Genomic DNA, 21,727 nt, shown 5'->3' with positions numbered 1-21,727 from the left:
CAACAAACTTTCCTATAACATACTTTAAGGAAATGTTTCTTTCAGTGCAGTTTGGAACACATTTTCCAGTAAATGCAAGTAACATACTAAGAGTACAACTATAATAAACAATACTTCTGAGTTATTCAAATATAAAAATAGCTTCTGCCTGTTTTTTCCACTCTTTCTTTAAAAGCTGAATTCAACTTCTGATGTACAGGTGTTTTAGTATGTTGTATCACAGACACAAATTAATTGTCAACTATTACTGCTGCTTTGTTAAATTCAAATTTTTCTTGACATTCTTTCAGTTTTGTAACTGCTGAACCCCATATTTACCAAGGACATGTATAACCTGCAAGTTTCTCCGATTTATCTATTTATTTATTTATTTATTTTTTACTGTTCTATCAAAATGCACGCAGTAATTACAGCAGGCACCATCAAATTCTGCAGACACAAAATATGTTCCCTTTCAATTTGAAGATGACCACCAAACATCGTTTATGGGATATACGCCTGCCTATTGGTAGGTGTCACTGAGCTCTTACTATCAAAGCTGCCGATAGGCCCCCTTCCCTTGAAGACCTCCTCGGTCCCACCTACCGAGGGAATAAAACCGTCATGCAGGGAAGAATTGACCTCTTTTCACTTCTCAAGTTGGTAAGGTAAGACCATCTGTGCTGCATTGAGCCCTTTTTATTACTTAAAAAGTGCTGCGTTGAGCTTCCTACTAGTTCCCCTGCACTTCGTGCTGAAAGCTGGCTTGCCGCTTTCACAGAATCAGTAGCTCCTAAATCATAGCCCTTTTTTCTCTTTCTTATACTGCCTTCTACACCTGCTCGCTTGCGTTGCTGGCTGCTTGTCTTTCTGTCTGTCATCTGTGAGTCGACTGCTTATACAGTATTTATTTAAAGGAGTGAGTGTGTGTCTTTCACCCCCTTTTTTACTTGGGAGAGCTCTATTACTCCCCCGGGACTAGGCCAGCCTTGTCCCCGTTGTCAAGTTAGTCCACTAGCTGCCTTCGGGCCGCCGGTCGGGCCTTGTTGTTTTTATTGTGCTGCGCATCCCCTTGCTTGCTCAGAGACTAGCTGCAGCGCGGCTGCTTGCAGCCGAACCAGCCGTGTACTTCTCAATGGGGCCAGCCCCGTTGTTGAGTTGAGATATCTCTTGTCGGCTGCGTTGGTCCACCACTACATGAACAGACAGTGTGCTCGCCCCATCTGTACTGTACTGTATTATTGTACTGTATTATTGTTTTGTTGTCAATCGCCCGCCGTGGCTTCGGTCCTTGTGTCCCCCTGTTATATGCTACACACTGCCCAAGTGTGACCATGCGGTTAGGGTAGGCACCATTGCACAGCTGCCCATGGTGTTTTCTAAATACCGCGGTGCATGGTCAGCCCATGCTACTTCGGTACCACGGTGTGCACGGTGCTCTTTGATACACAGTACCCAATGCAGGCATTGCGCACTGTACGCGCTGTACTTGTTGCACAGGGTGCACGCGGTACTCTGTGCACGTGGTGCGCATGGTGCCCGGCGCTGCACGGTACTCAGTTCAAGCGATACATCCGGTGCTCGGTGCACACGGTGCTTGGTGCACGTGGTGCACACGGTACCTGATGCCCCGTGCTTATTGCACTTGGTGCGCATGGTATCTGGAGCTGCATGGTACTCGGTGCATGCGGTGCGTTAGTGCTACGGTAGTCGGTGCAAGTACTGCACGTACTCTCCATGTTATGCACTTCCACTGTGGGCTGGGTTTCATGCCTGCAAGGCCTGTGGGACTAACATCCCTCAGGTAGATAGGCATACCATGTGTGTTCAGTGCTTAGGCTCCGAACACACCTCTTCAGCCTGGAGAGAGTTGCACAGGGGTGTTCTTCATCCCCTGCAGTGAGTCCTTCCCAGCCACACCTCTCAATGCTGTCACAGAGCCCCTCCAGGGGAATTCCTTGTGCTCAGGCATCTGTGTCCACCCCTGTCGCCTACAGTGAAATGGGTGAAGAAGTCTCGGCAGGACGGGACATCATGGATATGAAGACCCAGATCGCACGGATCATGGAGCTTTTGGAGAAGCTGCAGGCCCCGATGGCTTCGGCCCCTTGCGTGGCTCTGCCCCCACCCCTGGTGCCACTAAGAGTCTCTGTACCGCTCCCTGATATCCCTTTGGGAGACTAGGGTGAGCAGGAAGACCGGGCACGAAGTTCGGAGAAGGACGTGCTTTCCATCATGGCCTCGTGGGGGGAGTCTGCCTTTCCAGCAGAGATGGAGGTCGAGGCGGAACCCGAGTTACCGACCGAAGCAGTCCCTGGTTCCGAGGTGTCATCTGTTACTAGTGCACCACCGCTGTCAGGGTCAATGTCCACGCTCATGAGGCACGCGGCAACGTACCTGCAGGTCCCCTGGGCAACAGTGGCAGAGCCACGTTGCTCTGTCTTTCGGCCGCATGATGTGACCCTTTGGCATCAGCCCTTCCCTGCCTTCCCTGACTTTATGGAGGAAGTGCACTCCTCTTGGGACCACCCAGCCACAGCACTTACTCAGTTGAGGCACGATCCTCAACTGGCCTGCTGGAAGGTGTGGAAAAGCTGGGCCTGGGCTGAGACACATGTTGATAGGGCGTACGTGGCGGGAGCTCAGAGTACCCGTCTGGCGAACACATCCAGTATGCTGGTCGTGTACATGAATGGCATTTTGCGTGACACCCCGCTCCCTGAGTTGCGATTTTTATCGCACACGTTGCTTCAGATCTCCGGCCTGGAAAGATAGACTCTGGGCAAGAGCCTGGCTGGCCTAGTGGTCACGCGCAGACAGCTGTGGCTGTCGCAGGCGCGGGTGCCTGATGCTGATAAGGCTACGCTTTTGGACACGCATATATCGCTACACCATACCTTTGGTCCCGCAGTGGAGGAGATCCTGCTGAGAACATGAGACGTCTAGGCAGGTGGCCGCATTGCTCCTAACTCCCGCTCCGTTGTGAGGTAGATCGAGCCACCGGCACACACCTCCAATGTGGATAGTCACCAGGATGGTGCCAGTCCCCACAGCCCCGTTGGGTGACCTTAGGCGTTGCCTACAGGCATCACCACAGGCAAGAGACGGGGTTCTGCCGCAACGTGGAGGGTGTGCATGCCGTAGCCAGTCCACGCAGCAGCACCCTAGAAGGTGATTCCAGGGCAATCGCCCTAGGCAGCTGCCTCATATAGCCCCAGCAGGGCCCCTGAAGGGTTGCAGCATTGGACCCAGTTTACGGCACAGCCATTTGGCCTCTCCCTGGCTTCCCATTCGTTTTCAAAGTACTATTCTCACCCCCTTGCGGCTGCAAGTGGTCAAAGTGATGAACTACCTCGACGACTGGTTGATTTGTTCCCAGTCGCGGGAGGGAGCAGTGGCCCACACAGCACTTGTGACAGAGCATCTGGTGAGGCTGGGCCTCACCATCAACAATGCCAAGAGTCAGCTTACGCCGCTGCAGTGCACAATGTATGTGGGGCTCCGGCTGGACTCCACTACAATACGCGTATACCTGTCAGACGACAGAGCAGCAAGCATCGAGGGTGCCCCTTGTCTTGTGCTAGAAATTCCTGGGTCTGATGGCTGCAGCGATGTCAGCCATCAAGCTGGGCTTACTGTGCATGCGCCCGCCACAAACGTGGCTCAATGAGTTTTATCTGCATCCAAGCACAACAGACACCGTCGGCAGACAGTGTGTCCTGCGTGCTCGGCGGCCCTGCGCTGGTGGAGGACGACCTATCATCTGCGCCAAAGGGTCCGAATGGGAGTAGTTTCCAATCGCGGGGTAGTGACGACGGACGCCTCCATACCCAGGTTGGGGCGCAGTCTGCGAAAGCAGAGGAATCATCGGGTCCTGGTTGGGCCGCTGGACGTCCCTGCATATGCTGGAGCTACAGGTGATTTTGCTTGCCAGTGCTTCCTACCTGTGGTGTGCAACAAGCATGTGTTGATCCTCATGGAAAATGCAGCAATTTAGTAAATTTACAAATTATATATATATATATATATATATAATTTGTAAATTTACTAAATTGCTGCATTTAAATGTCAGGTTCATGTATTAAGAAAGAAGTATTACTTATTTGCTCATTTACAAAAAATGTAAATAATACCTTAAATTTAAAAGATTAGCCTGTGTTTTGACAGAGACCCTTCCACTCAGGTAGCCATTTCTGGTTTTCTTTGTAACCAACAGAAGATCAGCTTCTTCCACAGCTAGCCAATCAAAATTAATAGGGGGGGGACGTAAACACTTTTTACTCCTTTGAGTAGTATGAACATACCGGTACATTCACTGCTGTCTGGTCCCCAGGGAGTTTAAACATACCGGTACCGGTAATGTCAACAGTGTTTGTAAACCGGCGAAAATCGCTCGGTGAGAAAGAAGTATTAGTAATAATACTTAATTCATATTCTGATTTAAATTCAAATACATACAATTCTTCCACTGAATCGGATGTATAGTGTGTCAGTGAAGACATAAGCAAAGAATATTTACCATCAACATCAAGTGACAGCGAAGAGGTGGCGCCAAGCTCTGTACGTCCATGCTTCAAGGAGAATCATACGTTGAAGCATTAGACACTCTCACTCCCTCCGGCACCACAACCTGTGTACCTGGTTATGATTTATTCATGTCTCTCTCTCTCTTTCTTTCTCTCTAGTTCAGCCTTTTTTTCTTAGGACGTGTTGTTGTGGTTGTTCCACCTCGTTGTTTATTGTTTATTGCCTGCATGTTATTTGGATGGCAAAACAGTGCTAGTAGTACCTCAAAAGTAATTGGAATCAAAAAATAACTATTGACCATGCCCAAAGAGTTGAAAAAGAAAGTTTTGAATGAGGAAAAGAAGGGTTCAATTCTGGCTTTACTGGCAGAGGGATACAGTGAGCGTCGGGTTGCTTCCATCCTTAAAATTTCAAAGACGGCGGTTCATAAGAACAAGGTCAAGCAGCACACATTGGGGACAACAAAGCTACAGACCGGTAGAGGGCGATAATGACTCTCCACTGGTCGGGATGACCGCCAACTCATTCGAATGTCACTCAGCAACCGTAGGATGACATCAAGTGACCTACAAAAAGAATGGCAAACGGCAGCTGGGGTGAAGTGCACGGCGAGGACAGTTCGAAACAGGCTCCTAGGGGCAGGGCTGAAGTCGTGCAAAGCTAGAAAAAAGCCCTTCATCAATGAGAAGCAGAGAAGAGCCAGGCTAAGGTTTGCAAAAGACCATAAGGATTGGACCGTAGAGGACTGAAGTAAGCTTTGCCCAACATCTTGTCGTCTAATGGTTAGACGGAGACCTGGAGAGGCCTACAAGCCACAGTGTCTCGCACCCACCGTGAAATATGGTGGAGGATTGGTGATGATCTGGGGGTGCCTCAGCAAGGCTGGAATCGGGCAGATTTGTCTTTGTGAAGGATGCATGAATCAAGCCAAGTACAAGGTTGTCCTGGAATAAAACTTGCTTCCTTCTGCTCTGACAATGTTCCCCAACTCTGAGGATTGGTTTTTCCAGCAGGACAATGCTCCATGCCACACAGCCAGGTCAATCAAGGTGTGGATGAAAGACCACCAGATCAAGATCCTGTCATGGCCAGCCCAATCTCCAGACCTGAACCCCATTGAAAACCTCTGGAATGTGATCAAGAGGAAGATGGATGGTCACAAGCCATGAAACAAAGCCGAGCTGCTTGAATTTTTGCGCCAGGAGTGGCATAAAGTCACCCAACATCAATGTGAAAGACTGGTGGAGAGCATGCCAAGACGCATGAAAGCTGTACTTGAAAATCAGGGTTATTCCACCAAATATTGATTTCTGAACTCTTCCTAAGTTAAAACATTAGTATTGTGTTGTTTAAAAATGAATATGAATTTATTTTCTTTGCATTGTTCGAGGTCTGACAACACTGAATCTTTTTTGTTGTTTTGACCAGTTGTCATTTTTTGCAAATAAATGCTCTAAATGACAATATTTTTATTTGGAATTTGGGAGAAATGTTGTCAGTAGTTTATAGAATAAACCAAAAATGTTCATTTTACCCAAACACATACCTATAAATAGTAAAACCAGAGAAACTGATAATTTTGCAGTGGTCTCTTAATTTTTCCCAGAGCCCCATATATATATATATATATATATATATATATATATATATATATATATATATATATATATATATATATATATATATTTTATTTTTTACGGTAAAAAAAAAAAAAATTATCTGTATTTCGTCAGTATTCATTACAAACATATGGCTTTCAGCTGGTTTGTACACTAATAATCAAGTGCATGCACTAGACCGACAGTGCATTTTAATAATCACTCAAAGGGATAAAATGTTTGTGTATGTGATTGAATTCCGCAATTCATTTTTCAGAAACTTGCGTGGCTCTAACAAATATACCGAGTGTCTTTCTAGCAACAGAACAAACAGGGAAAATAAATAAAAACTACTTGTCTGATGGGAAAAGTTTCGCAGCAAAACTTGTTTTCTGTCCCACAAATCTTGTTGCCCCGGGTGCCAGGAGATACAAATTGCACAAGGAAATTGATAGACGATGTAAAAGTGTCATTTTATGGTGACTCAGTTCTTTTTGTATGGCAGTCGAAAGATTAATTTGGGATATGCAATTTCTTTTGTGCGGCTCTGGAATGTGTGTTGGGCTACACTTCCACTTACCTTGGCTGGAGAGACCCTTGCATAGTGGCTGATGTGGTCGTGAACATGAAGTTGGTCACAATCAGGTTTGCGAAGACGGACACACCAGCAATGCCACAAACACCTGTGTTTAAAAAGAAGTGTTAGGTGGTACATCAGCTAGCATGGATGGTATAAAGTCAAGAGTTGAACAGGTTTTATTGTAACATTCAGTAGCTCAGGACAAACCCCACGACGCTATTGATTAGGTAAAAGCAAAGTATTTTATTTATGCAATATGCAAGGAATGAAACAAAAAAGAATTGGGCATTTCACCTATCTGGATTGAAGATCTCCTGTCTGGCCATCGGACAAGGCAGGAGACCCCCAATAACTTTGAAATAAAAGTAATGGAAGAGGGTGATGAGGTGGGATTGTGAAAACTAAGCAAAAGCAAAGTGTGGGGTGAGTACACTGGGTATTTATAATACTGATGAATAATCAGTAGGGAATGAATAGGTGCTAATTGAATGACATAGCGAATGAGGGTTTGTCCATTCCCCCCTAACCTAAGTTACAAACATCATTTCAGTAGTTCAGGACAAACCTCATGAAGCTATTGGTAAAAACAAAGTATTTTACTTATCCAGTATGCGAGGAACTTAGCATAATCGTATTGACTCCGTCACTTTAGCATAACTGAGGCAGAAGTGTTAAAGGGACTAGGAGCTCTTAAAATAAACAAATCCCCTGGGCCGGATGAGATCCTCCCAGTAGTACTCAAAGAAATGAAAGAAGTAATTTACAAACCGCTAACCAAGATCATGCAGCAGTCTCTTGACACAGGGGTGGTACCGACAGACTGGAAAATTGCAAACGTAATACCGATCCACAAAAAGGGAAACAAAACTGAACCAGGTAACTACAGACCAGTAAGCCTGACTTCTATTATATGCAAACTTATGGAAACTATAATAAGATCCAAAATGGAAAATTACCTATATGGTAACAGGGTACTGGGAGACAGTCAACATGGTTTTAGGAAAGGGAGATCGTGCCTAACTAACTTGCTTGATTTTTTTGAGGATGCAACATCGATAATGGATAATTGCAAAGCATATGACATGGTTTATTTAGATTTCCAGAAAGCTTTTGACAAAGTCCCGCACAAAAGATTAATTCTCAAACTGAACGCAGTTGGGATTCAGGGAAACACATGTACATGGATTAGGGAGTGGTTAACTTGTAGAAAACAGAAAGTACTGATTAGAGGAAAAACCTCAGAATGGAGTGTGGTAACCAGCGGTGTACCACAGGGATCAGTATTAGGTCCTCTGCTATTCCTAATCTACATTAATGATTTAGATTCTGGTATAGTAAGCAAACTTGTTAAATTTGCAGACGACACAAAAGTAGGAGGAGTGGCAAACACTGTTGCAGCAGCAAAGGTCATTCAAAATGATCTAGACAAGATTCAGAACTGGGCAGACACATGGCAAATGACATTTAATAGAGAAAAGTGTAAGGTACTGCACGCAGGAAATAAAAATGTACATTATAAATATCATATGGGAGATATTGAAATTGGAGAAGGAATCTATGAAAAAGACCTAGGAGTTTTTGTTGACTCAGAAATGTCTTCATCTAGACAATGTGGGGAAGCTATAAAAAAGGCTAACAAGATGCTCGGATACATTGTGAAAAGTGTTGAATTTAAATCAAGGGAAGTAATGTTAAAACTGTACAATGCACTTGTAAGACCTCATCTTGAATATTGTGTGCAGTTCTGGTCACCTCGCTATAAAAAAGATATTGCTGCTCTAGAAAGAGTGCAAAGAAGAGCGACCAGAATTATTCCGGGCTTAAAAGGCATGTCATATGCAGACAGGCTAAAAGAATTGAATCTGTTCAGTCTTGAACAAAGAAGACTACGTGGCGACCTAATTCAAGCATTCAAAATTCTAAAAGGTATTGACAGTGTCGACCCAAGGGACTTTTTCAGCCTGAAAAAAGAAACAAGGACCAGGGGTCACAAATGGAGTTTAGAAAAAGGGGCATTCAGAACAGAAAATAGGAGACACTTTTTTACACAGAGAATTGTGAGGGTCTGGAATCAACTCCCCAGTAATGTTGTTGAAGCTGACACCCTGGGATCCTTCAAGAAGCTGCTTGATGAGATTTTGGGATCAATAAGCTACTAACAACCAAACGAGCAAGATGGGCCGAATGGCCTCCTCTCGTTTGTAAACTTTCTTATGTTCTTATGTTCTTATGAATGAAACAAAAAGAATTGGCATTTCACCTATCTGGATTGAAGATCTCCTGTCTGGCCGTCGGACAAGGCAGGAGACCCCCAAAATAATATCCAGTTAAGTCTCAATGCCGCAGATAAGGAGTGGTGTGAGACGGGTTACTGATTGATACCAGCTGCAGGTCTGATCAGCTGCCTGGCCGTTGAAAGAGAAAAAAAAGGGGATCCGACGAGCAACAAAATATCATTATAGTTTGCCCACAAGGGATGGGACGGTATAAAATTTGTATGGTATGATAACTGTTAAAATAAATACCACGATAAAATAAAGGCATAATTGAAGAAAGACTAATGTAAATCACTTAAATTACTGTAATTCACAAAAACAAAACCAACAAATCACACTTCCTTTCATGGAATGATTTAAACATTTGGTATTTAGTATTTTACTATGCCAAATAATTTTTATATAGACAATGAAAATAAAAATAAAAAAAACTAAAGTTGTACAGTCTCAATGTTATACTATAACAGTATTAAAATCTATTATTTGCTCAAAATGATGTGGTGCTGTAGTTTGTTAAAACATTTTAACGTATAAAACTAAATAAATAAATAAATAAATAAATAAATAAATACTTTGTTTAGCTGATGGTAAATAGAATTGAGAAATGATCGGTCTTATTGCTTAAAACACAAACATGTACCCATACATGTTATTATTAAGAGATGAGTTTTTTATTTTTTCAACCGTATAAATAAAATATGTACAGCAAAAAAAAAAGTATTTTTATACTAAAACTTGTTATTGGATTTATAGCTACACGTCATGGCATTGCAGAAGTAAGCTTCCATTTATTACACATGTGGAGTTTGTAAAAAAAGATTTCTTCACTTACCTAAGAAAATTGGCATATTGTTATAACTTGTTTAAACAAAACTACGTTGATAATAGGTAGGCTATCCTGCTGCAGTCGCGGGTCTGTGCTAATTTTAATTGAGACATTGAGAATCCGCACTTGGACAGAATCTGTTGAAGATGATAAGTGATGTGAGTTTTGATAGTTTTCTTTTCATTCAAAAAAAAGGGTCTGTAATTGAGGAGGGATTCATAGGGACTTAGGTGAGAATTTCATTTGAAGTAAAAGATGAGAGTGCCTTTGCCTTTTTAGATGGTTTTACTTATTTATATGTTAAAAGAAATTGTGTCTGAAAAGAGAACGGACAGGTCGTTCATGCCAGGGTGAAGAGAGGGAATGGAAGAATGAAAAGAGGCTGTAAATTCAGAGCAACTTAAAAAGCCAATAGAAAAAGAGCTTCAAGAGTTTTGTTGAGTAAAGCAGATAGGTACCTACCTGGCTCTGAGAATGAAGATACAGTGAGAAAGAATATCTGACGTGTAAGCAAACGAAAGAGGGAGGAAGGTGATTCAGAGTGCTGGAGCCCTTTGAGGAGTAAGGAGAGTTGAATTAGTGAGAATAGGACTGGGAGCACCAAATATGAGCTTATGAAACAATTGATTGGCTGAAGCACCTACTTTGATGGAAGACACTTTTTTGTGACTGTTTCGAAGGAACGTGAAGAATTAGGTGATAACTGAGGTGGTGTAAGAGGGAAATTAAGCATTGAAGGTAGCGTGGATGTTTTTAAAACAGGTCCAGATAGACCAATAAGTTTTGAGGGTGCGTGGCGAGATACCATGAAGCAAAGTTTCCTGGGCTTGAAGGATGAGAGGATATATTGGATGATTTACAGAAATATTTGTTTTGAATAGGGAGGGGTCAGAGTGGGGAGAGAATCAGCTTCTGGAGCAAAGAGTTTGAATCTCGTAAAATCAAAACGAGAGACAGAGAGTCAGCAATATTATTTAAATGACCTGGAACATGTTTTGCTGTTAATAAAAATTGTTTAAAGACTGAGAACCAGGTAAGGTTTAGGGTTAGGGTTAGGGTTCTCTTGAGAATTTTCATAATTTGTGAAGAAAATGAACAACGCTTATTAATAATGTGAACTGTGGGGAAGTTATCTGAATGAAATAATATGGACTTTTTTGACCATTCGATGTCCCACAGAAAAAACAGCTATGGTGATCAGATGTATTTCAAAAAGAGCAATTTGGTCAAAAAAGGCATTGATTAAAACTCCTGGGGCCAAAGAGCTGCAAACCATCTTCCTCTGAAATAGCCTCTGAACCCATAAGATGGGGGAGCATCTGTGAAAAGCTACAAATCTTCGGGGGAAAGTTTGCAGAAACAGCAAGCTGCAGCAGATAGGAAATGAAAGAACGACTCTAAGGAATAATTCTCATTGCGTAGTTTAGATGCCCGAGGAGAGACGAACTCACATTTTGAGCACTGGGCTTCTGATAAAAATGATGAAATGACATATATGATACAATCTTTTTTTTTTCTTGGAAAGTGAGGTTTTGAAAGAGTTGGAGTCGAGTTTAATTCCCAGAAATTCAATGGAAGTGGAGGGGCCAGAGGTTTTCTCTTCAGCTAAGGGAATTCCTACTTTAGGAAAGACGATTTTTAAAATGGATAGGTTTTGAACGGGTGAGGCAGGGGGAAATTCGATTAAGAGAAAATTGTCAAGAAGCTGGAGCAGAAATGTATAGGATGTGGTAGTTATTAAGGAGAATCTAGCAGTGAGCTTCAGAGAGGGTGTTGAAGATTTTTGGACTGCTTCTGCAACCGAAGGTAAGGCAAACAGAAAAATGTATCATGCCACTGACTGCCAAAAAGTTGCTTTAATGAGGGTTCTATAGGCATGATTTTGAAAGCATCTGAGATGTCTGCTTTTGCTAGCAATGCATTTCGACCTGCTATTTTTATTAGAGAAATGGTGTGATCTATTGTTGTGTACAGAAAAGAAAAGTCTGCATGGGGGATTAGATTGCTAATGCTGGGAATGGAAGAGTTATGGGGTGTAGATAGATCTATGATGACACTTCTTTCCAGAATACTTCTTAGCTAATCCTAATGCGGTAATTCTTCTTTACCACCACCCCCCACCCTGGAGGGTGGTTTCCCAGGCTAGTATCAAGGGTCCGATCAGGAATTTGTATACAATAGTCCTTTGCAGGAAAGGAAAAGTCACGGCCAGAGGATCAAACTTTTTGTTATAATCTATACAAGAGGTTTTTGAAAATAGTGAAGGGAGGACTACAAGGCCGGTTGAAAATCCATTAGATAGACCATGCAAAAGGTAAGAGATGAACTGGGGGTCGTGGTGATTATTGAGTTCTGAAGTGGACGCTTGGATGTTGATGGGGGTGAACAGAAACTTTAATAGTCATTTTGGGGCTCGGGAGTGATTTGCTGAGAAGGTTATCTAGGCGCCGGTGTGGAGGCAGCTCTGAGGGAAGCACGAGGTATCCGTGAATGGGTGTGTGCGCCCCGCCACGGCATGGGGCGGAGAGTGAATAGGGAGCAGAGGCAGGGAAGCTGGGTCCTGCCGTGGCGTCATTGCGAGAGCAACTGGAACTTGTTTTCAGGAAGGTCATATAAAGCTGGAAGAGTTGATCTGTGCGAGCTGAACTACTGAAAGGGATGTTTTTATTTTGAAGCTGCTATTTTGAGTTTTGGGATTGTCCAGGACGTAATATCGGATGCTTGTGGACAGGAGATAATTCGGGAGCTTAGGCGGACCGGGAATGAATAGGTGATAATTGAATGACGTAGCGAATGAGGGTTTGTTCATCCCCCCAAACCTAAGTTATAAACTTCATTTAATGAGGGTATTTGGTATTTGTGTTTTTAGAGTGCGCAAACTTTCTCTTAAACAGTTAGCTGATGCTGCAACATTATAATAGTGATCCAATAAGTGTAGGTTCTTCACTTTATCACCCACAAAAACATTGTTGTGCATGGGCTCTGCAGAAGCTTAATGAAAAATAAATGTGTGTTGTTATTTGACTATATAAATCCTAATATTCTTGATGCCTCACACAACCCAATAAGTGGTATGGAGTTGGGACAAGCATGATTTATAGTTTAGTCTCGTATTGACAGTTGCCATTTTTATTTGGTATGTTTAAGATTCATGTACATCCCTAATGTGTGCATGATGAGTTTCATATTGTTGCAAATCAGTTTTGTAATTACATATGTCAAGCATCATTGAAATTTTGAAAGTAATCCATAAATGATGCCAAGACAAATTCATCTTCTTAAAGCAAGAACTATTGTATACAGCGGGATAAATGGGCAGCTGTTGATCAAACCTTACCTCCCACAACGAACAGGATCCCGGATGTCAGGGTCATGTTAGCCTTCACTGTATCATCCATGTTGCCCATTCGGATACACTTCAGTGCAAATATGGAGATCAGTGCTCCAATAACCCCCAGCACGATCCCCACAATCATCAGGGCTCTCACTGCCTGGAAGCTGCCTAAAGAAAGAGGAGATCCATCCCACAAACTTAGGTATCTTTCATTTACCATCTGGGGCAGTCACTTTTCAACACCAAGAAGTATCCAGCAGCGGTTTTCAAACTGGACCACTCCTAGTAACTTCAGCGCATGTGTTTCCTATTTTAGGTTATTTGAAAATGTAGTAATGTCAGCATAATGCAATTTGTTGCTGCAAATTTTACAAGATGTTTATCAGCATTTTCAGCAGTATTCAGCAGCATTTATTATAGCTGTTATAGTAATTAAGTATTATACAGCAAATGCCGCTATTTAGAGTAGAAATTTACTGTAAAAGGTCAAGTATTGTTAATATTAGTTACTGGTACTTGTTACTTGTTTCTTAAACTGCTTTTGCCAATAAACCCACATCAGTAAAACACCAACATTAACAATAAACCCTCAAACAAAATAGTCAGAGAACATGATTTAAATTGACCAGGAAGAATGCTTTTTAATTTATGTATTTCTGTTGCTACTCCTCCAACTTCTCAATTCAAAATTTATTTTCTTACTGATCTCTTACCATTGTACTCTGCTTGTGATCATTCTGCATTAAATCATTGGAATAAGAACGTCAGAATGTTCGCAAACATCAAAACATGGGTTAGACTATAATAATAATAATGTAAAAATGGCATTTTAAAAGTACAAAATCAAACTCGTTTTCCAAACTCAATGTAAGTTCCTTTGTGTTCTGTATGACTTATTCTGAAAGCAGATCCCCCTACGGTAGTTCAGTTATTTAGACTCTTGCTACCTCACACTTAAAACACAACTCAGTGAAAAACAACACAGAACTGATTTTTTTTTTTTTTCCTAAATATTGCTTGCAAAACAAAATTGGAAAACCATTCAGAGCAATATACTTTTACAACAAGCTTTATCATAGTAAACTAAATACAATAACATTCTACATTTCTAACATTTGGTACTATACCAATGTACTGCAGCAGCAAGTTCACAAATGACCTTCAGTATAAAACTGGTGACAGACATACCTGGTAGTCCTAGAACAGTGAAATATGGACGGCATTCAACGAGACCAGAAGTCTCACCAACACAACTGTACCAAAGTCCTTCATAGTTGTAAATTGAAGTTTATAATATCGGTCTTCAATTTTCCATTGGTCCATGGCTGTTGCTGCAATGACCCTGGCTAACCCTAGTACTGACAGAATGAACCCGATTATCTGGAACATAGTGACCGCCATTTCCTGCTCTCGCTGCTGTTCATTAGACTCTGCTGAAATACTCCAGTGTCTAGTATTAGCAGAGCTCTCCAGTCCTTTTAGTTCCTTATCAGTTTGCTCAAAAGAGCCAAAACTTCTATGAAGCCTATGTTTGCTCAAAATTTGACATCAACAGTGGAGTTTCAACACTGGATTTTCGTTCCGTAATTTTATTTATTTCCTGTTCACAAGATGATGTGGGATGGGAGTCTAGTTTTCTTGGCAGTTGGAACATAACGATTTCGTATTGTTACAGTATTTTGTAAATGTGTGGTACCTGGTTTGTTACATTCATTGATGTCTTCCATTACCTAGAAGGTCTTTCAACACACTTCATTAAGCATATAGCAGTGTCTTTAAAGTTGATATACATATACATTCTTGTAAAACATGAACAGACATAATAGGGGGTCCCCATTAAGAAAATACATTTTAGATTTTATGTGAAATCTCTGTTATACACTGTGGGAAAATGCTACATTTTGATTACAAATCCATGAATAATCCTCATAAAGAGCAAAAAAAGATGGGTACACGTGGTAAGGTTTTATATATGAAACAAAAAGGCATATTTTGAGCATGTTCTTATTGTTTTCTTATTGCTATAATTCATTTGCTTCTTTGTTTTGATATGTGAAAAAATAAACAACAACAATTTGGCTTTGTAAGACGTGTAGTCTTAAAGGATGCGTTGTATGAATCCCCTGCATACCAGCAGCTCTGAGAATTTGATCAAGGGGCTTTGTTTTATATTATAAACCTGCTTAGAAAAAAATCTGCTTTCTGATTGGTTAGCTGCATTCAATCAGCTATACATTAATCTCACACAACTTTCCAATGCAGACACATCACCAAAAGCTTTGAATTTAAATTCATATTCCATTATTCTATGTTTAATATTTGTAAATTATCATTAATTAAAAACAAATGACAAACCCATAATCAAATGTTGATCTTTTTAATGGAAAAACATTTGACGAATGGCATGAAGATCAATTTCCTGAATCTGACAAATGATACCAGTAATTAACTTTACTTTAAAAGAAAAATGGCAACAGAAACAGGACTAAATCAACTTGAAATTGAACAAAAGGAAAAAAGAACACAATAAAAGCTTTCAAATGGGCTGTGAACATCATACAAAATGGTCTACAAGAAAAAGGTAAACCTGTTATCTTTCATTTACTTTCTCGGGAACAACTGAACAGTCTCCTTGGGGAATTTTATGCTTCCATAAGAAATAAAGATGGAGAGCAGTACAGCATTTCCAGCTTTATCAGTCTGCAAGCTGGTATCAATCACTTTTTGAATGATCTGCCGTACAGCTAACAATGTATTGGTAGCAGTGATTAAAAAACTGAGATGAAGTGGAAATGACAAAGCAACACCCCCCAATAACACACGAAGACCTGGAGAAGCTAAAAAAAATCTTAAGCTCTCAACCCAAACACAGCTTGGGGATTAGTTAGAAACATATGGTTTACACACAAATGTACCTAAAATTTTAATATATACATGCTATATTTACAATTAAACTTATGTTAATATAAAAAAATAAACATGTTTAGACTATTTTTTTGTGCGTAGTGTATATTTACTGTTATCAAACTTTTTATTTTTTTTATTTGCTGTGTTAATTTAAAAAGTAAATAAATATAATAATTTTAAATTTGATTTATAATACCATTAAGGCACTCCAGGGGGTGTGTTAACACCTTATAACGCACTAAGTGTCCGGTATCTCATGTTAACCCACCCCCTGTCATAGGGATGGGTCGGTATACCTGTTTTTCGGTTTACCACGGTTTAGGTACATTACGGTATTAATACCGTTCCTTATTTTCTAAATGGCAATTATCATAATTTGGTTATACAACGGTTAATGCATTTTTCAACTGCAAACATGGTTCTTCTAAATCAAGCAAAGGTACTTGCAGCCTTAGCAAAATGTCTGAGGAAGATCTTTTTGTGAACTGATACTGTATATCATACTGTATTATAATGGTGAGTCTTATTTCTGTCAGGCTTGACAATCTAGATATATAGAGGCACTATATGCGAGTACCGTGCACGTCGAGTGCACTAATCACTGAGTGCATCGGGTGCACTGAATGCATCAAGTCGCTATGCGTCGAATACCGTGTGCCTCTAGTGTAATAAGCACCGAGAGCACCAGGCACCGAGCTCACCGAGTGCACTAAGCACAGAGGGTACCAAGCACCATGTGCAACAGGTGCAGTAAGCACCGAGCGCACTGTGTGCATCGGACGGACACACACACACACACACACACACACACACACACACATATATATATATATATATATATATATATATATATATATATATATATATATATATATATATATATATATATATAAATTATGTTATTTTTTCTAGACCAACTTAAGATACATTGATAAAAATGTGTTACTACACACCCAAGTTTACAATGTTCGTGATGTTTGGGCAAATTCACAAGACATTGTTTAAGTGACTGTAATAACATAATAAATGTTTATTTTCAGGGTTTATAAGCAATAATGGACATACTCTCAATTATTTTCTCAAAATAAATATTTATAATAATAAATATTTATAAATAAAATAAGTTATTCATTCCATTTTTATCAGTAGCAAGAAAAATGTATCTGATAACTTTAGTTAATTAAATGTTTTCCTCCATGAGTCATAAAACCTGTTGGAAAAATTCGATAAGTGTAATTTTCTGCGGGTGTTAAAATATTGTTACATTTTCTTTGACACAGTACAGTAGCTAGGTTTTATTTCTAATACTAGATTAGTTTAAATCGTCTGATTTAGTGTCCTCCTCCGTAGGAAGCTATAAAGTTTGCAGTAAAAACACAAAACAATGTTGAGTTCATTATATATATTTTTTTCAGACAAAACTGGAAATAGACAATCAAATTTCTCTAAAAAGAAAAAACAATTCACGACAAACAAGACAAAATGTTAAGTCCACCGCAAAGTTAAAGTAAACAAATGTACAAGACCCAATGTATTGCATTTGACAAATATTTGCATACTATGTTCTTCATGTTGGATAAATATGATAAATTAAATTACAAAAAGATCGAAAACAGCATAACGTACCAGATTTGAATGGGCACTTCTGTGTTTTCAAAGTGCTGCATACCACTTTTTATCCAGGTACCTGAAAACAACATTACATTGGTGCTGCCTGTGTGTGATTGTGAACTTTGATTTGATGCTGTGTATGAGAAGAAGTTTACTCTGTGGAGTCCTGGCCTGGGTACTGGTGTAGTATGTTCAAACCACTCTACTAGTCACTTTCAAAACACTCAGGTCACTTTCATAACACTCTAATTCTACATTTAAAAGACTCCCCTACATACTTTATGAACACTCTCACAATCAAAACACTCTATACATTACGTTCAAAGCATTTATTACTTTTAAAACACTCTTACGCGTACAATACTTTAAAGTACAGTTACATATCTATTTTAGTTATGTTATTACATTTGTATTTCCCCAAACGTTTTTCTGCTAAAGCTAACTGAATTAACCAACATAACAATTTACTAATTGAAAAGTTAGGTTACTTACTGTAACCCTGGTTCCCTGAAAGAGAAGACGACTGCCAACAACATTAGGTATGGGATATGCCTGCCTAATGGTGGGTATTTTCTGAGCTCTCTATAACAGAGCTGCTGATAGGCCCCTTCTTGGGATGACGCCCTCGGTCCCGCCTACCGAGTGGTTAAAATCGTCATACTGAGGAAGCCATTTCTCTTTTTGCATCGAACCCATGAGTGTGACCGATGCGAACTCTCGGGTGGTGGTCGTCTTCTCTTTCAGGGAACCAGGTTTATGATAAGTAACCTAATGTTCCCTTTAAATTCGAATATGACCACCAACAACATCAGTTAGAGAGGGAAGCCATCGTAATGCCGCGGAGCACGGGTGAGGCACTGTCAGCCAAAGGTGTCTGTCATGCTTGGTGTGTAAGCAGAATGCATTGATCCATGCTTGGAGTGGGTGCATGCATAATAGAATCAGCTCAATGGCTGATATGGCTGTGGCCATCAGACCCAATAATTTTTGGAACTGCACCAAGGGACCTTTGATCCTTGTTGAAACAGGGAGAGGCAATCCTGAATAGCTGCTACTCTGTCGTCTGACAGGTATGCGCACATCGTACTGGAGTCCAGCCGGAACCCCGAGTACATTGTGCACTGCACCAATATAAGCCGACTCTTCACATTGTTGATGGTGAAGCCCAGCCTCGACAGATGCTGCGTCACAATTGCTGTTTGGGCCACTGCTCCCTCTCGCGGCTGAACATAAATCAGCCAATCATCGAGATAGTTTAGTACTCTGATCCCCTGCAACTGCAACGGGGCCAGGATAGCATCCATGCACTTTGAAAACATACAAGGAATCAGGGAGAGGCTGGATGGCAGCACAGAGAACTTGTAAACACTTTTCTAAAAGGCAAAGCATAGGTGCTTCCTGTGCTCTGGACGAATGGTAATGTGAAAGTACGCGTCCTGTAAGTCCACGGTGGTGAACCAGTCACCCAGCAGGACTGACTGGAAAATGTGATGGTGAGTCAGAATTTGGAACCGCCTTTCCTTCAAGAACTTGTTGGGGAGTCTTAGGTCAAAGATGGGGAAAAAGCCACCGTCCTTCTTGGATACTTGAAAATATCTTGAGTAGAACCTCTCTCCACAGGAGGTGGGGTCTACTAGACAAATGGCTGGCTTACACAGCAAGGTGGCTACTTCTTCTTTGAGTACCAAGACCTGAAGAGGGTCCCACATGAGGGAAGGTCCCAAATGGAACTGCAGCGTGTAACCATTTTGCACGGTAGCGAGCACCCAGGTGTCCGAGGTGCAAGCGCGACAATATTGCAGCTGTTGTGTGGTGAAAGGGTGGGTCTGAGGCTAGAAGCCTTCAGGGGCCCTGCTGAAATTGGGGCAGGGCACTCCGAGGTGACTGCCTAGGGCAACAGTCCTGGAATTGCTTCCTGGAACGCTGCTGCTCAGACGCACCGTGGCCTGCGTTCCTCATGCTCTGTGGAGAGTTTCCCACTGCCGCTGTGGCCTGTAGCAATGCTTCAGGTCACCCAGCAGGGCCATGCGCAGCGGGACCGTCCTTGTGATGGTACGCACTCGACCTACCCCACACTGGAGCAATGCGGCCAGCTGCCAAGATGCTTCACGCTGCTGAAAGGAGTGCTGTAAGGTCTCCTCCGTAGCCGGACCGAACGTATGCCCCGGGGATATTGGCACGTCCACAAACACTGCCTTATCTGGGTACCCTGGCTTGCGACAGCCATAGCTGTCTGCAAGCTACCACTAGTCTTGCCTGACCTAGGGTTTGCCCTTGAAGACCGGTGATCTGGAGCAGCATACTAAAGAGAAGGTGGAGCTCCGTGGCCAAAGGCTCTGGAAGTGGAACCCCCGTGAGTATGCCATCTAAATACAAAGTGAGAATTCACGCCATGTTAGCCAGGTGGTTCACCTGCGCTTCCGTTGCATAAGCCCTCCTGAAATGTGTCTCCGTAACCCTACATTGAGAGTTCAGGCACGTTGGGTCCTTTGACAATCCACCCACCAGTGGGGCCTTAAGCAAGGCCATGATGGTGGAGTCAACCAGGGGGAATCCTGCTAAGCCCAGCTTCTCTGTGCCATCCAATGAAGCAAGTCAGACTGCTTGCTTCAAAATACTTGGCACTGATGCCGGTCTATCACAAGAGGGGCGTACCTCCTCTATAAAATCAGTTCCGGTTCCGAATCCTGGGCTGAAAGACCGCACACAAGTCCTCTCTGTCCATGGCCTCCATGCTGTGTTGGACCCCCAGGCACTGCACGCAGAATGGTTGTTTGTCGCTGGGCGGTAAATGGAATGCTCGGCATGGTTGTCGAGTGCTCCAAGCACTTTGTGCGCCAATTGGCCAGTATGTTCTGGACTGCTATGCTCACCGAGTGCACTGAGCAGTGTACGCCCTAAGTGCACCAAGCACCAGGGTACTATGTGCACTGGACGCACCAAGTTCTGTGCGCACCGATTGCACTGAGCACCATGCACAGCAAGTGGAGCTAGTGCTGCGTGCACCGAATACTGCATGCACCGAGAACTGGGTACTGTGCTCACTGGGGTGCTATCGTACCGAGGGCACCTATCACTGAGCGCACCAAGTGTACCAAGCACCATGCGCACTGGGTGCACCGAATGCACAAAGGTGTTATGTGCCAGATACCATGAGCACTGAACACTGTGTGCATCGAATGCACCGAGGCTCTATGCCCTAAGTAACATGCACACGGAGTGCACCGGGCACCGGCTGCACAGAAGCGCTATGTGCCGAGTACTGTGCACGTCGAGTGCACTAATCACAGAGCGCATCGGGTGCACTGAATGCAGCAAGTTGCTATGCGTTGAGTACCGTGTGCCTCGAGTGTACTAAGCACCGAGAGCAATGGTACCGAGCGCACCGAGTGCACTGCATGCAACGAGCATTGAGTGCACCAGCGTACTCAGTGCACCATGGTTGCTTATGCACTGAGGCACTATACACACCGAGGGTACCAAGCACCATGCGCAAGAGGTGCAGTAAGCACCGAGCGCACTGTGTGCATCGGGGACACACACACACACACACACACACACACACACACACACACATATATATATATATATATATATATATATATATATATATATATATATATATATATATATATATATATATATATTAAAACTGCCACTCGGCAGCCAGCAGAGTTGCTCGACAGTGGGGATAAGGATGAGCCTAGCCCCGTTAGCGGACTGCTACCAAATGATTGAAAGGCTGTAAAAGATGACAACACTCACTCCTTTAAATTTCACAGTAAGCTCAGATACCAACACAGAGAGTCTTACCTTAATGTCTTGAGAGGTATAAAGAGAAACGGCATCCTCAGTCTGATGACTAAACAATGCTAATGGTTCAAACTGTTATGTTATCTCCAGGATTCTAAATATATATTATTATTTTTTTGTCAAACTATAATTAATTTGATGAATGAAATGAATCTATTCACCAAACTGAACTGAATCAAATTAATCAAATCACTAAAAAGAATCAAACTGCCCATCACTAGTATCTTTTCCTGGTACACAGTTGTTTTATGACAATATGATTCCTCAAAACACAAT

The 21,727-nt window shown here is 42.0% G+C and overlaps 1 protein-coding gene across 1 annotated transcript in view; it reads right to left on the bottom strand.

Moving 5' to 3' along the window:
• Positions 1–21,727, bottom strand: part of LOC121326630 (claudin-18-like) — a 40,271-nt gene that overhangs the window by 9,504 nt on the left and 9,040 nt on the right. Inside the window, exons 2-3 of the mRNA XM_041269968.1 lie at positions 13,124–13,288; positions 6,685–6,787 (exon numbers count right to left, since the gene is read on the bottom strand). Coding sequence (XP_041125902.1) covers positions 6,685–6,787; positions 13,124–13,288 — 268 coding nt within the window. The remainder of the gene's footprint in view (positions 1–6,684; positions 6,788–13,123; positions 13,289–21,727) is intronic.

Source organism: Polyodon spathula, chromosome 14 (assembly GCF_017654505.1).
Source record: "Polyodon spathula isolate WHYD16114869_AA chromosome 14, ASM1765450v1, whole genome shotgun sequence".
NCBI classification, from domain to species: domain Eukaryota; kingdom Metazoa; phylum Chordata; class Actinopteri; order Acipenseriformes; family Polyodontidae; genus Polyodon; species Polyodon spathula.
This window is presented reverse-complemented; position numbering and strand designations above follow the sequence as displayed.